Here is a 15,494-nt window from a genome sequence, read left to right on the forward strand (position 1 = left end):
GGTGTCTTCCATCTGCTGGTTCACTCCCCAATTGGCCTCAACGGCCGGAGCTGCACCGATCCGAAGCCAGGAGCCAGGAGCTTCCTCCGGGTCTCCCACGCGGGTGCAGGAGCTCAAGGACTTGGGCCATCTTCTACTGTTCCCAGGCCACAGCAGAGAACTAGATCGGGAGTGGAGCAGCCGGGTCTTGAACTGGCGCCCATGTGGGATGCCGGCCCTGTAGGCGGCGGCTTTACCCGCTGTGCCACAGCGCCAGCCCTGCGAGCGTATGTCTTTGTCAGCTTCTGGCATCTCCAGGAGTCGGGCTTGATGCTTTAGCTGCTCTGGTTTCTGGTGCCTTTGAATGCCGGCTTCTTCCCCACAAGCGTAGTCTTCATGCTGCCCCCGCCCCTCTCGGCCCCTGTGACTTGCCTTGGGTCTTGAATGCCGCCTGGCCTAGCTGTTGCCACTTGGGCCCTGATGTCTTGGGCCTGATGTCTGGGTGCCTGTCTCTGCCGCTGCTGTAGGCCCAGTGTTAGACTTTGCCATGTGCATCTTTGGCAACAGAGTTCCCTTTCTTTGGTCCACTCCCCAAAATGCCCACGACAGCCAGGGCTGGAGCCGGCCAAGGCCAACAGCCAGGAACTCAGCCCAGCCTCCCACGTGGATAGCCAGGGCCCACGTGCTGGAACCAACCCCCTGCTGCCTCCCGGGGTGCGCATTCGCATCGGGAGCAGTCAGGACTCTAACCAGACGCTGCGGTGTGGGGTGCAGCTGTGCCCGGCCCTGACCCCGGGAGCTGAGGTCTTCAGGAGCCCAGCCCCCCTCTGTCTCCCAGCGGGGAAAGGCAGTGCATACACAGGGCTCGTCCACCCTCCTCACCCTACCTCGCTATTTCTCTGATCTCTCCTTTTTGCGACTTTATTGTCTTCCCGTGTGTACTTGGGAATCTCTCCACGTCCCTGCCCTCCAACGGCTGCCGCCCCTTCCTGGGGGCTCCAAGTCACACCCGCATGGCTCTGTGCTAAAGCAAGACCGTCCACCGACCACTGAGGGTGGCAGCCCTGAGTGGCTGCCCTCGGCAGGACACGCCGAGGCTCATGACCCTGGCAGTCCTGTTCAGCGGGGAGTCCCCGGGCTCGGCCCAGTGCCTGGAGAGAGACGCGTGCAGTGACCCCAGTGTCTGCTGCAGAGGCGGCCGTGGGCAGTGGGTCCCGAGGAGGTGGTGACCGCGAAGGGGTCTGCCTGTGTCAGACCTGGGACAGGCTGGGGACCCCGGACTGGCTGGTCCTTGAGAAGGGGCGGGAGCGGCAGGACTGAAGGCAGGGGGGTGGGTGACGCTGGCGCAGATGCAGGCCGCTGTGCAGGCTTGGGGCGGGACATCGGGCTTCCCGACGCAGGCCCTCTGGGAGCCGAGGTGGGGCCAGCCCCTGGTCATTAGGGAGCAGATGGGGGTGTGGGGTGCGGGGGCCTGGGTTCAGCTGGAGAGAGATTTATGTGAGTGGACATTTGTTCACTCGGGGAAATTCTTCAGGTCCTGCAGGGTTAGGCTTTGTAGGGTGGAAGGATGGGTGGGGCAGAGAGAGGTGTGGGGATACTGGCAACCCCTAAAGACAGCTTGGGGGGGAGGAAGTGAGAGCATTGGGGCTGATGGACACAAGGGGGAGGAGGGGGGCAGGGTTGGAGAGCCCAGGCTGTGATGGACACGGGGAGGAGGGTGGGGGCAGGGTTGGAGAGCCCAGGCTCTGATGGACACAGGGAGGGTGGGGGCAGGGTTGGAGAGCCCAGGCTGTGATGGACACAGGGAGGGAGGAGGGTGAGGGCAGGGTTGGAGAGCCCAGGCTGTGATGGACACGGGGAGGAGGGTGGGGGCAGGGTTGGAGAGCCCAGGCTGTGATGGACACGGGGAGGGTGGGGGCAGGGTTGGAGAGCCCAGGCTGTGATGGACACGGGGAGGGAGGAGGGTGGGGGCAGGGTTGGAGAGCCCAGGCTGTGATGGACACGGGGAGGAGGGTGGGGGCAGGGTTGGAGAGCCCAGGCTGTGATGGACACAGGGAGGGAGGAGGGGGGCAGGGTTGGAGAGCCCAGGCTGTGATGGACACGGGGAGGGAGGAGGGTGGGGCAGGTTTGGAGAGCCCAGGCTGTGATGGACACGGGGAGGGAGGAGGGAGGGGGCAGGGTTGGAGAGCCCAGGCTGTGATGGACACAGGGAGGGAGGAGGGGGGCAGGGTTGGAGAGCCCAGTCTGTGATGGACACGGGGAGGGTGGGGGCAGGGTTGGAGAGCCCAGGCTGTGATGGACACGGGGAGGGAGGAGGGTGGGGGCAGGGTTGGAGAGCCCAGGCTCTGATGGACACGGGGAGGGTGGGGGCAGGGTTGTAGAGCCCAGGCTGTGATGGACACGGGGAGGGAGGAGGAGGGCAGGGTTGGAGAGCCCAGGCTGTGATGGACACGGGGAGGGAAGAGGAGGGCAGGGTTGGAGAGCCCAGGCTGTGATGGACACGGGGAGGAGGGTGAGGGCAGGGTTGGAGAGCCCAGGCTGTGATGGACACGGGGAGGGAGGAGGGCAGGGTTGGAGAGCCCAGTCTGTGATGGACACGGGGAGGGAGGGTGGGGGCAGGGTTGGAGAGCCCAGGCTGTGATGGACACGGGGAGGGAGGAGGAGGGCAGGGTTGGAGAGCCCAGGCTCTGATGGACACGGGGAGGGAGGAGGGTGGGGACAGGGTTGGAGAGCCCAGGCTGTGATGGACATGGGGAGGGAGGAGGGTGGGGGCAGGGTTGGTGAGCCCAGGCTGTGATGGACACGGGGAGGGAGGAGGAGGGCAGGGTTGGAGAGCCCAGGCTGTGATTGACACATGGAGGAGGGTGGGGGCAGGGTTGGAGAGCCCAGGCTGTGATGGACACGGGGAGGGAGGAGGGTGGGGGCAGGGTTGGAGAGCCCAGGCTGTGATGGACACGGGGAGGGAGGAGGGTGGGGGCAGGGTTGGAGAGCCCAGGCTGTGATGGACACGGGGAGGGAGGGTGGGGGCAGGGTTGGAGAGCCCAGGCTGTGATGGACATGGGGAGGGAGGAGGGTGGGGGCAGGGTTGGTGAGCCCAGGCTGTGATGGACACGGGGAGGGAGGAGGGTGGGGGCAGGGTTGGAGAGCCCAGGCTGTGATGGACACGGGGAGGGAGGAGGGTGAGGGCAGGGTTGGAGAGCCCAGGCTGTGATGGACACGGGGAGGGAGGAGGGTGGGGGCAGGGTTGGAGAGCCCAGGCTGTGATGGACACGGGGAGGAAGGGTGGGGGCAGGGTTGGAGAGCCCAGGCTGTGATGGACATGGGGAGGGAGGAGGGTGGGGGCAGGGTTGGAGAGCCCAGGCTGTGATGGACACGGGGAGGGAGGAGGGTGGGGGCAGGGTTGGAGAGCCCAGGCTCTGATGGACACGGGGAGGGAGGAGGGTGAGGGCAGGGTTGGAGAGCCCAGGCTGTGATGGACACGGGAGGGAGGAGGGTGGGGGCAGGGTTGGAGAGCCCAGGCTGTGATGGACACGGGGAGGGAGGGTGGGGGCAGGGTTGGAGAGCCCAGGCTGTGATGGACAGGAGGAGGGAGGAGGGTGGGGGCAGGGTTGGAGAGCCCAGGCTGTGATGGACACGGGGAGGGAGGAGGGTGGGGGCAGGGTTGGAGAGCCCAGGCTGTGATGGACACGGGGAGGGAGGAGGGTGAGGGCAGGGTTGGAGAGCCCAGGCTGTGATGGACACGGGGAGGGAGGAGGGTGAGGGCAGGGCTGGAGAGCCCAGGCTCTGATGGACACGGGGAGGAGGGGGGCAGGGTTGGAGTGCCCAGGCTGTGATGGACACGGGGAGGGAGGAGGGTGGGGGCAGGGCTGGAGAGCCCAGGCTGTGATGGACACGGGGAGGGAGGAGGGTGGGGGCAGGGTTGGAGAGCCCAGGCTCTGATGGACACGGGGAGGGAGGGAGGAGGGCAGGGTTGGTGAGCCCAGGCTCTGATGGACACGGGGAGGAGGGTGAGGGCAGGGTTGGAGAGCCCAGGCTGTGATGGACACGGGGAGGGAGGAGGGTGGGGGCAGGGTTGGAGAGCCCAGGCTGTGATGGACACGGGGAGGGAGGAGGGAGGGGGCAGGGTTGGAGAGCCCAGGCTGTGATGGACACGGGGAGGGAGGAGGGTGGGGGCAGGGTTGGAGAGCCCAGGCTGTGATGGACACAGGGAGGGAGGAGGGGGGCAGGGTTGGAGAGCCCAGGCTGTGATGGACACGGGGCGTGGTGAGGGGTGGTAGAGGGGGGCAGGGCTGGAGAGCCCAGGCTGTGATGGACACGGGGAGGGAGGAGGGTGGGGGCAGGGTTGGAGAGCCCAGGGTCTGATGGACATGGGGAGGGAGGAGGGTGGGGGCAGGGTTGGAGAGCCCAGGCTGTGATGGACACAGGGAGGGAGGAGGGTGGGGGCGGGGTTGGAGACCCAGGCTGTGATGGACACGGGGAGAAGGGTGGGGGCAGGGTTGGAGAGCCCAGGCTGTGATGGACACGGGGAGGAGGGTGGGGGCAGGGTTGGAGTGCCCAGGCTCTGAGCAAACCGGCAGAGGGGAAGCCGCCCTGGGGAGAGCACAGAGGTGCCTGGGGGCAACAGTTAGTCTTGGGCTGCCCTGGCTCAAGTCTGGCAGGACTGCAAAGGATGCAGAGCAAGAGTGGCCTGGGGGTGGCACTGGAGTGGCAGGGAGCCCCCCAGCACGCCAAGTGTCCCCACACGGCCAGCTCCTCCTCCCTGGTGTCGCTGCAGACATCCGCCTGGACTGGGAGACCTACGTGCCGGAGGACAGGGGGGACCGGCTGCTGGAGCTGCTGGTGTTCTACGGCCCCCCCTTCCCGCTACGGGACCGGGCGGGGAGCGAGCTCGTGTGCCCCGACACCCCTGGGAGCCGTGGCGTCTCCCCCTCCCCAAGCCTCTCTGGGGGCTCAGAATCCAGCCCCGGAGCTGCCCCGTCGGTGAGCAGCAGGGGGCAGCGGGCCGGCCGGCCACTGGGGGGCGCTGAGGAGTGGCCCTTTGGGAGTCCCAGTGACTTCTTGGCGACAGGCGGAGGGCAGCTCTGGTGCCAGCGAGCCGAACTTCATCTCGGTCGTCCTGCAGGGGCACGAGGGGGTGCCCTGTGACCACCTGTACAGCATCAGCCCCAAGCAGGTGGTGAGTGAGGGCGGGGCCGAGCCGCTGTCCCACCCTGGGCGCCGAGGGGCGGGGCCGGCACTGAGCCGCTGTGTGCCCCAGGTGGTCCCCGCTGGGGGCAGCAGCACCCTCCACATCTCCTTCACACCCACCCTGCTCGGCCCCGACGTCCAGCACAGAGTGGAGTGCACCGGCTACGCGCTGGGCTTCATGAGCTTGGACAGCGAGGTGAGGGCCCTGGCCAGGGCGGGGGCCACCGCCGCTGCCTTCGTCCTGGGGGTGGCAGCAGCCGCCTGACGGGCGATGGGGCCCGGCCTCGGCAGGTGGAAAGGGAGATTCCGGGGAGGCGGCGGCGTCTGCAGGACTTCGCCGTGGGACCCCTGAGACTGGAGCTGCAGGGCCACGTGAGGCCGGCACAGTGAGTGGGCGGGGCGGCTCCTCCCTCCAGGGACAGGGAGGGAGGGAGGCCGGCAGCTGGGGCGGGCCAAGGGTGGCCAGCGGCTGGGCCCCATCCCTGGTCTGCTGCAGCAGTACCTGTCGCTGGGCAGGCTGAGCTTGGAGCTGGATCCCGGCGGGTGCATAGAGTTCCGGTGCCAGGCCAGCGACCTCATCCCCAAGCAGCCCTGCTCAGGGGTGAGTGTGCTGCCCCTCCCGTCACCTGTGCCCCAAATGTCCCTGTGGGCTGCGCAGCTGAGCCCCTCCATGTTCAGGGCTCTCTGCCCCCTCCCCACAGCCGGGGGTCTGATGAGCAGGGCTGTCCACCCCTCCCCACAGCCGGGGGTCTGAGGCAGGGGCTCTCCACCCCTCCCCACAGCCGGGGGTCTGAGGCAGGGGCTCTCCACCCCCGCCAGGTGCTGAGCGAGCTGGTGATCACACGTCACTTGAAGCTGACCAACACCACAGAGATCCCACACCACTTCCAGCTCCTGGCCTCCAGGCCTTTCTCTGTCTCTCAAGACGGTGCTGGCCGAGGCCGTGGAGCCCCTGATCCAGGCCATGAGGAGGAGACGGTCTCAGTGAGCAAGCAGCTGGTGCTCTGGCCACAGGAGAACATGCTGGTCAGTGCAGCCCCGGGGCCAGACAGCACCCCTGCATGCCGCCCTCACAGGCCTGCCCAGACCTGCACCGCACACGTGCCATGCCACGTCCTGCATGGGCACACGCAGGCCCCACCTGCAGGCACGGTCCAGCCGCAGGGCACAGAGCGGCATGGGCCGGGACGCCCTGACTCCTCCCCCCATCCCGCTGCAGATGCCGGGGTGGCCCGCGCCCTGCTGTGGGCACCTCCACTGGGCACAGACTCGCACCCTTGCCCAGGGCGCTGAGTGCCCTGGCGCAGGTGAACCCGGGCCTTCCCTCTCCTGGCGGGCACCAGAGGTAACAGGACCTCCAGGGTCAGAGCCGGGTGAGAGTTGGGGATCCTTGGCGTGGTGGGGGCCTCTCCCTCCTGCCCCTCTGGCTCTGAGACTCTGGCATGCGGGGGGGCAAGGCCCCGAGTGCCCCATCTGTGCAGAGGGCTCCCTGCACCTGCACAGGCACAGGCCGAGCACCACGGCGCCCTGCCCCCGCTGCTTCCTCTCCACTTGCTCACCCGAGCCTGCAGTGCACACTGCCGGAGCACGGGGCACCCGATTCCCAGGGGCTCCACACTGCGCAGGGAGCGCCGGTTCGAGTCCTGGCCGCTCCACTTCCTGTCTGGCTTCCTGCTCACGTACCCGGGAGGCAGCAGTGATGGCCCAAGTCCTGGGCAGCTCAGGGAAAGCCGTCCCCGAGGGCCCTGCTCTCGCTCTGTGTGCAGACGAGGCCCAGGCGTCTGGCTCCTGGCCGGAATTCTCAGCAAGCTGCACCCCTTGGCCCTCCCTGGCCAGGCCGAATCCCCAGCCCGCACCACCTGGGCTGCACAGCCACGCCCCCTCGCAGCGCCCACCTGGGCTGCACAGCCACGCCCCTCACCCACCCCACCTGGGCTGTCACAGCCACACCCCTCCCCGCCCCACCTGGGCTGTCACAGCCACACCCTCTCGCCCACCCCACCTGGGCTGTCCACAGCCACGCCCCATCACCCGCCCCACCTGGGCTGCACAGCCACGCCCCTCCCCGCCCCACCTGGGCTGCACAGCCACACCCCCTCGCCCACCCACCTGGGCTGTCACAGCCACGCCCCTCCCCACCCCACCTGGGCTGTCACAGCCACGCCCCTCCCCACCCCACCTGGGCTGCACAGCCACGCCCCTCCCCGCCCCACCTGGGCTGCACAGCCACACCCCCTCGCCCACCCACCTGTGCTGTCACAGCAACGCCCCTCCCCACCCCACCTGGGCTGTCCACAGCCACACCCCTCCCCGCCCCACCTGGGCTGTCCACAGCCACACCCTTCCCCGCCCCACCTGGGCTGTCCACAGCCACACCCCTCACAGCACCCCACCTGGGCTGTCCACAGCCACACCCCTCCCCGCCCCACCTGGGCTGTCCACAGCCACACCCCTCCCCGCCCCACCTGGGCTGTCCACAGCCACGCCCCTCACAGCACCCCACCTGGGCTGTCCACAGCCACACCCCTCCCCGCCCCACCTGGGCTGTCCACAGCCACACCCCTCCCCGCCCCACCTGGGCTGTCCACAGCCACGCCCCCTCGCAGCACCCCACCTGGGCTGTCCGCAGCCACGCCCCCTCGCCCATCCCACCTGGGCTGTCCACAGCCACGCCCCATCACCCGCCCCACCTAGGCTGTCCACAGCCACGCCCCCTCGCAGCACCCCACCTGGGCTGTCCACAGCCACGCCCCCTCGCAGCACCCCACCTGGGCTGTCCACAGCCACGCCCCCTCGCTCACCCCACCTGGGCTGTCCACAGCCACGCCCCATCACCCGCCCCACCTAGGCTGTCCACAGCCACGCCCCTCGCAGTGCCCCACCTGGGCTGCACAGCCACGCCCCCTCGCAGCACCCCACCTGGGCTGTCCACAGCCACGCCCCCTCGCAGCACCCCACCTGGGCTGTCCGCAGCCACGCCCCCTCGCCCATCCCACCTGGGCTGTCCACAGCCACGCCCCATCACCCGCCCCACCTAGGCTGTCCACAGCCACGCCCCCTCGCAGCACCCCACCTGGGCTGTCCACAGCCACGCCCCCTCGCAGCACCCTGTGCCTGCCCACCCTTCTTGTCCTGACTTCCTCGGCACCGCCAGTCCTCCAGGAAGCCCCTCTGAATTGCTGTAAACACGTCTCCCCTCCCTCACCCCTGCACCCACTCCTTGGCCTGGTACAATGGTTTCCCAGCCTGGAACACAGGAGTGGCTCACAGAGACGGATTCAAACGTGCACCGCGGGGCCCCGTATCCAGAAATGCAAGGGTCTAGGTTAAGCTCATGAACATGCACTTTTTTTTAAAAAAAGATTTGTTGTCTTTGAAAGGCAGAGTTACAGAGAGAGGTCTTCCATCTGCTGGTTCACTCCTCAAACGGCCACAGTGGCTGGAGCTGGACTGATTGGACGCCAGGAGCGTCTTCCAGGTCTCCCACGTGGGTGCAGGGGCCCGAGTACTTGGGCCATCTTCTGCTGCTTTCCCAGGCCAGAGAGCTGGATGGGAAGTGGAGCAGCCGGGGCTTGACCTGGCGCCCATATGGGATGCGCGCGCCACAGCGCCGGCCGCAGGACACGCATTTTTTAAGTTCCTCAGTGGACTGAGGACCAGGGACCTGTGCTGGCCGCCGCCTGCCGGGCCTGGTGTCCTCGACCCCTCCTCACAGCGGCCACCACGACCCTGTTGGAGAGGAAAGAACCTGGCCGAGCCCCTGACCGCCCTGGGCCCACGTCCCGCGAGGGGCTGAGGGCGGCCTCCTGACCGTCTCTGAGGGCAAGGGAAGACCAGGCAGCGAGAGTGGGGCGAGTGCCCGGGCAGCCGTGCCCTGGGCTGAGCGGGACCCGGCTGGGCCTGCAGGGCCTGGGGAGCAGAGGACGGAGCTCCGGGCGGGAAGGCCGCCGTGTCGGCCGCCCAGGTGACGGCCCGGCTGCCTGTGCTCAGGTGCCGGTGTCCTTCTCGCTGTCCCTGGAGCTGCTGTCCTATCAGACGCTCCCGGCCGACCAGATGCTGCCCGGGGTGGACATCGTGCGGAGTGCCCGCGGAGAGCGCGAGATGGTGTTCACGCAGAGCCTGCGCCTGGACTACGGCAGGCAGAGCGCCCAGGCCAGTGCTGGGCCCCAGGGAGGAAGGCGGGGCCGAGGCGGACAAAGGGCCCCAGGGCGCCCCAGCACTGCCCGGAGCAGTCTCCTGGAAGGGGCCCTCGGGCAGGGAGGAAGCCGGCCTCTGCCTCAGGCTCCCAGGGCCAGGCCGAGGGCACGGGGCTGGATGGCAGTGGGCGGGGGCAGGGACTGCAGGGGCACCACCCTGGCCCAGCCCTGAGCAGAGGCCCAGCTTCTGGCTCCTGGGGCCGCCCCGCTGTCCCCAGAGCAGTAGGCCCCGGGCGGCAGGGTCCCGGCCTCGAGCGGCCAGCCCAGGGCCCCTGCCGAGGTCGAGGCTCTGTCCGCAGGAGGTGCCCCTGCGGGCCGTGGTGGCCGTGCCCGAGCTCCAGCTCTCCAGCAGCTGGGTGGACTTCGGCACGTGCCTTGTGAAGCAGCGGCAGGCGCGCGAGGTCTGCCTGATGAACCTGAGCGGCTGCCGGAGCTACTGGGCCGTGCTGATGGGTACGTGGGGCCGCCGGGCACTCCTGCTGCCCCCCCCCCCTGTCCCCGGGGCCAACACCTCCCGGAAGGGGCCGCAACCCTGTCCCTGCAGGCTGGCTGCCGGGGCTGGGCACCTGCAGCCAGGGCCAATGCCCGGTGACCCCAGGGTGGCCCCGCTCAGGGCGGAGCTGTGGCGAGCCCTGGGGCTGGGGGAGGCATTAGGGCTGGCCCCGCGCAAGGCCCACACCACTGTGCCCCCCTTGCCCTCCGTGCAGGGCAGCAGGAGCCGGCCAAGGACGCAGGAGCCTTCGAGGTGTCCCCGAGCACCGGCGTGCTGGAGGCGCGGCCCCACAACGGGCCCCCGACCTCCGTCAGCCTGCAGCTCCTCTTCACCGCCAGGTGCAGCCTGCTGGCCTCCCCGGGCTGCCCACGGGTGGAGCCGCTGCCCGGCCCCTGCTGACCTCAGGCCCACTGCCCGCAGGAGCTGCGAGCTGTACCAGTGCACGCTGGTGGTGGACGGCGTGCTCGGGGAGAAGGCCTGCGCCCTGCGGCTCCAGGGCCTCGGCTCTCACGACGAGAGATACGCGTCCTCGCTGCAGCCCTGAGGCTCCGCCCGGCCCTCGGCCCAGGCCCGGTTTGCACCAGCTCTGCCGGGCACGGACCACGCTGGGCCCCGGGAGCCAGGGCCACGGGCTCTGCCCTGCACTGCGCATGCCCACAGCTGCCCCGGCCCCGCCCAGTGCGGCAGAAGTCACGGCCGAGACGGCGCAGAGAGGCCCAGGGAGGCGAGCACGGGCCAGGAGACAGCCACAGCCACAGCCCCCAGGCAGGCGACCACGTTTACTGCGTCCACGCATCCAGGAGGGGCGCCACCGCCCACCCCGGCTGGCTTGCCCTGGCCCAGCAGAGGGGCCCAAGGGCCCGCCACGCTCCTGCACTGAGCCGTCCAGACGCGCGTCTCCCCGTGAGCGCAGTGCCTTCACTGGGCCCCTCCTCCGGTGCTGGACCCCGCGCTGTGCTACTGTCGCCTGCTCTTGTCCTGGTCCCAGTGCAGGTGGACACCACCCTGTAGGCCCTGTGGACACACAACCACACTGGCGGGGCCACCAAGCCTCCCCAGGGCAGGCTCTGCCACAGGGACTGAAGCCCTTGTGGACACAGGCAGGTGACACGCCAGGCCAGCCGTATGGCCTGCAGCCCCCCAGCTGTCCCCTCTGTGAGCGTGGCCAGGCCCTCCATGGTGGTGCCCAGCGGATGCCCTCGTCCTGAGCCACTGTGAGGCTCCTGCCGCCCTTGTCATCGCGCACTGTGGTCGTCACCGGCACGATCTTGGCTCAGAAGCACGCCCAGCAGTCAGCACCCCCGCTCCTCTCACGGCCCGGCCCTGCCAGGCTCTGGGCGCAGCGGCCAAGGTCCTGGCCGAGGCTGAGGGCCTCGGGGAGGGGCGACAGGGCGGCTGCGTTTGCAAACTCAGGGGCACGGACGGAGCCCGGGGCTCAGGACAGGGAAGTCGAGAGCAGCGTCACGCCAGGACCCCACGGCAGGGAGGCCACTGCCGCAGGGATGGGATGGCCCTGGGCCCTGCCCCGGGGCCCACACAGGCGCCGTGGGAGGCCCCTGGGCAGGCAGCCGCCCTGCCAGCGCACGCACAGCCGGCTCAGCTCCCTGGGGCGCGGGGGCTCTGGCCGAGCGGCAGCCTCTTGGCCATCAGCCCCAGACCTCCGGGTCCCAGCCACCCAGTCCCCGAGCGGAGGGGACCCCGCCCCAGCACCCTTCATCCAAGCAGGGCGGGGGCACCTCGTCCCACCAGGGCCACCTGCACACAGCATCACTGTGGGCCAACTATCAGATTAAAATCCGCCTGTGACAGACTGCGTTCCGCATCCCACCTGCGGTGCCTTGGCAAGGCCAGACCCAGGGATGCGTGGGCCCATGTTCCCCACCTCTGCTCCCAGGACTCAGCCTGCGGGAGGGGGCGGGAGGGGGCCGCTGGGCTCCGGAGCCTGGGAGGGGCTGGGTTCTGCCAGCTGAGCCCTCCTCCCAGCAGCTCAGGGCTGTCCCTCCCAGTGCACACTTAGAGACAGACGCGGAACCGCCCGCCATAGCTCGAATCTCAGTGGGCTGGTAGCACAGCACGTGGGGGGGCCCGGGGAGGGCTGGCGGCACAGCACGTGGGGGGGCCCGGGCAGGCTGGCGGCACAGCACGTGGGGGGGCCCGGGCGGGCTGGCGGCACAGCACGTTGGGGGGCCCGGGTGGGCTGGCGGCACAGCACGTGGGGGGGCCCGGGCGGGCTGGCGGCACAGGCGCACTGGGGAGCTGGCAATCGTGTGTGAAACAGGCGCAGCAGCACCCGGCGGGAAGGCACCCAGAGCTCCCAGCGAGGGTTCAGGTGGTGTCTGGCCCAGAGACACCCGAGTCCCTCCTCGGAGACCCGGATGCCACTCCCCTCCCTCGCTGTCCCCCCCCCCCCCCCCGCAGCTCAGAGTGGCCAACATTAGCCTGCTGCTGTCCGGGGCCCTGAGCCCCTGCGTACTCTGAGGTCACCCCCAGCCCCCATCGCAGGACGGGACCCCAGACGCAGGCCTGGCCCCGAGGGAGGCTGGGATGCCGGGTTCCCAGCGCCAGCTCCTAGCAAAGCCTGGGCGGCCACGTCCCACCCCACACCCAGGCAGAGACGAGACCTGGCCCTCGCTGTGCCCCTGAGGAAAGAGGGGGGAGGGGGGCCCAGCGGGCAGAAGACACTCAGTGGGCAGACAGGGACGCGACCCCAGGCCCGGCCCCTCCTGGCTGGGAAAGTGCGGGGGCGTGGCCGCTGTGGCCTCGGGCTGGGCCCGCCCGCCCTGCAGTCCTCGCAGCCCAGGGACACTCACTTCTGCTGCGAGGCCAGCGCGAAGGCGTCCTGCTTCTCTCTGGAAATGCCGAACCGCTCCGCCACGTTCTCCGAGGTTATCCTAGAAGGTGGGGGCGGGGCCGGACTGGAGCAGCGGGCGGGGGCCCTGGGCCCCAGGGCTGTGGGCAGGGAGGGCGGCAGGGGGGGGACAGACCGCGAGGCGGCGCTGCCGGCCAGGCCTGCGGAAGCTCGCACCCACAGCCACCAGCGCCCAAGAGGGAGGCCCACATGGCCAGGAGCCAGGAGTTTCCTCTGGGTCTCACACGTGGCTGCAGGGCTCCAAGGACTTGGGCCATCTTCTACTGCTATTCCAGGCCACAGCAGAGAGCTGGATCAGAAGAGGAGCAGCTGGGACTAGAACCAGCGCCCAAATGGGATGCCAGTGCTTCAGTAACCAGCTGTGCCACAGTACCACCCCCCTCTGCACTTTTTTTTTTTTTTTTTTGACAGGCAGAGTGGACAGTGAGAGAGAGAGACAGAGAGAAAGGTCTTCCTTTGCCGTTGGTTCACTCCCCAATGGCTGCTATGGCCGGCGCACCGCGCTGATCCGATGGCAGGAGCCAGGTGCTCCTCCTGGTCTCCCATGGGGTGCAGGGCCCAAGCACTTGGGCCATCCTCCACTGCTTTCCCAGGCCACAGCAGAGAGCTGGACCAGCAGAGGAGCAACCGGGACTGGAACTGGCACCCATATGGGATGCTGGTGCCACAGGCGGAGGATTAACCTGCTGTGCCATGGCGCCGGCCCCTGCCCCCACACTATGCATTTTCTATGAACCTCTTGAAGACCCCCTTCCCCCCGTACGTGAACAACCAAATGCTACAGAGGTGAGATTTCCAGGTAAGCCAGCAATTGGTGACCAGGCCCAGGCCTGTCTCTGCTGGCATGTTCCACCCTGTCAAGCGCATTATAAACCCTCAGACTGGGCCGCGTTGTGGTGTAGCGAGTAAAGCCGCCGCCTGCAATGCCAGCATCCCATACAGGCAGCTGGTGCAAGTCCCGGCTGCTGCTCCTCCAATCCAGCTCTCTGCTGTGGCCTGGGAAAGCAGCGGAAGATGGACCAAGTGCTTGGGCCCTGCACCCGCGTGGGAGCCTGGAAGAAGCTCCTGGCTCCTGCCTGAGCCTGGCCCAGCCCTGGCCGTTGTAGCCATCTGGGGAGTGAACGAGCGGATGAAGACCTCTCTCTCTCCGTAACTCTGCCTTTCAAGTAAATCTCTTTTTTTAAATGGCACTGGCCCAGTCAGGTGTGTGGTCTTAAAGTTTCTAGTAGTCACGTTTCAAAATGCTTCCTGAAACAGCTGCACTGCATTTTAACTCTGGCTCAGTAGACAAGAATTAGCACTTTCACACGTGGTCAATACCAAAGCACTCGAGGTTCACGCGTGTGCCTGTGTGTGTGTGAAGTCTTGGAAACCCAGCGTCTTTCCACTCATGGTCTAAGGCCACATTCCAAGGCTCTGATAGCCACACGCATGTCTCATGAGACGGCAGGAATGCAGCCTCTTAAAGTCTGCGCCGTCCCATCCAAGGAGAGCCAGTCACTGACAGGCCGCAGTGGGCGGGCCCACTGGAGCTGTCCTGCGCTGACCCAGCCAGACTTCAGCCGTGCAGTGCACGAGGCCGGGCGGCCCCGCCCACAGCCCCAGCCCGCCACGCGTCCACGCGCACGCTGCCCGCCCGCCAGCTTCCCGTGCGCCTGCTCCCTGCAGGATGGCGAGGTGAGACGTCAGCGTTGCCACCACGGCTCCACACGGGCACCGTCCTAGGAAGCCCAGCCAAGGGCAGAGCGGCCGGCAGAGGACACTGAATGGGGAAGCGGGCCACAGCGCGGGCAGCCCTGAGGCTGGGGGCGGGGCTGTGTTCAGCAGACCCCGGCCCCGCCCCTGCACATCCCTGGTTGCGGGGGGGGGGGGGGGGTTGTGTTCGCAGGCCCCGGCCCCGCCCCTGCACATCCTTGGTTGGGGGGGGTTGTGTTCGGCAGACCCCGGCCCCACCCCTGCACATCCTTGGTTGGGGGGGGTTGTGTTCAGCAGGCCCCGGCCCCGCCCCTGCACATCCTTGGTTGGGGGGGGTTGTGTTTGGCAGGCCCCAGCCCCGCCCCTGCACATCCTTGGTTGGGGGGGGTTGTGTTCGGCAGGCCCCGGCCCCGCCCCTGCACATCCTTGGTTGGGGGGGGGTTGTGTTCGGCAGACCCGGTTCCCGCCCCTGCACATGCTTGGTTGGGGGGGGTTGTGTTCAGCAGACCCCGGCCCCGCCCCTGCACATCCTTGGTTGGGGGGGTTGTGTTCGGCAGGCCCCGGCCCCGCCCCTGCACATCCTTAGTTGGGGGGGTTGTGTTCGGCAGGCCCGGCCCCGCCCCTGCACACCAGCGGCTGCCCTGGCTCCAGGACAAGCAGTGGCTCTCGCCGCCTGCCCCTCTGCAGCTCCCCGTGGCTGGGGCTGGGGTGGGGCTCCTCTCCGCTGTGAGCGCCCCGAGCCTCCCCAGGGCAGCGGGCTCGGTGATGGGGATGGGGGACTGATGCTCGGGGCTGGAGAGCAGCTGGGCTGGGGTCATCGGGGAAGGCGCCCCGGGCACGAGCCTGACGTGGGTCATGGCCAGGGCCACACTCACGAGAGACACTCTCCTCACTCCTTGGCCTTCCACAGCCGTCCAAAGCCCGTGCTGCGGCTGGGACCCACCACGCCCCAGGTGCCCGGGCTGGGGTCTGGCAGCAAGGCTGGCCTTGGCTGCTCGGCTGGACGCGGCCTCCCAGCCCCCGCCCAGAGCCACGCGCTGTCCCTGAGGAGAGACGTCGCGGACACAGCCGGCCG

At 68.7% G+C, this 15,494-nt stretch overlaps 1 protein-coding gene and 1 long non-coding RNA gene across 6 annotated transcripts in view; one reads left to right on the forward strand and one right to left on the reverse strand.

The window, feature by feature from the left end:
- The window catches only part of DLEC1 (DLEC1 cilia and flagella associated protein), a 60,875-nt gene extending 50,332 nt beyond the window's left edge, over positions 1-10,543 (forward strand). For all 5 annotated transcript variants that reach the window (XM_070073007.1, XM_070073011.1, XM_070073009.1 and 2 more), the window contains 10 exons: positions 4,754-4,959; positions 5,048-5,155; positions 5,237-5,362; positions 5,458-5,552; positions 5,683-5,767; positions 5,986-6,192; positions 9,157-9,318; positions 9,662-9,815; positions 10,070-10,193; positions 10,276-10,543. In XM_070073007.1, coding sequence (XP_069929108.1) covers positions 4,754-4,959; positions 5,048-5,155; positions 5,237-5,362; positions 5,458-5,552; positions 5,683-5,767; positions 5,986-6,192; positions 9,157-9,318; positions 9,662-9,815; positions 10,070-10,193; positions 10,276-10,399 — 1,391 coding nt within the window. In that variant the 3' untranslated portion in view covers positions 10,400-10,543. The remainder of the gene's footprint in view (positions 1-4,753; positions 4,960-5,047; positions 5,156-5,236; positions 5,363-5,457; positions 5,553-5,682; positions 5,768-5,985; positions 6,193-9,156; positions 9,319-9,661; positions 9,816-10,069; positions 10,194-10,275) is intronic.
- On the reverse strand, positions 8,493-13,322 carry LOC138849420 (uncharacterized). Its single transcript, XR_011388289.1, has 2 exons — positions 12,666-13,322; positions 8,493-8,711 (listed from the first exon to the last, which is right to left on the reverse strand). It is a non-coding gene; the product is annotated as an uncharacterized lncRNA (long non-coding RNA).
- Between the last annotated feature and the right edge of the window lie 2,172 nt (positions 13,323-15,494).

This window comes from Oryctolagus cuniculus, chromosome 4 (assembly GCF_964237555.1).
Source record: "Oryctolagus cuniculus chromosome 4, mOryCun1.1, whole genome shotgun sequence".
Classification (NCBI taxonomy): Eukaryota; Metazoa; Chordata; class Mammalia; order Lagomorpha; family Leporidae; genus Oryctolagus; species Oryctolagus cuniculus.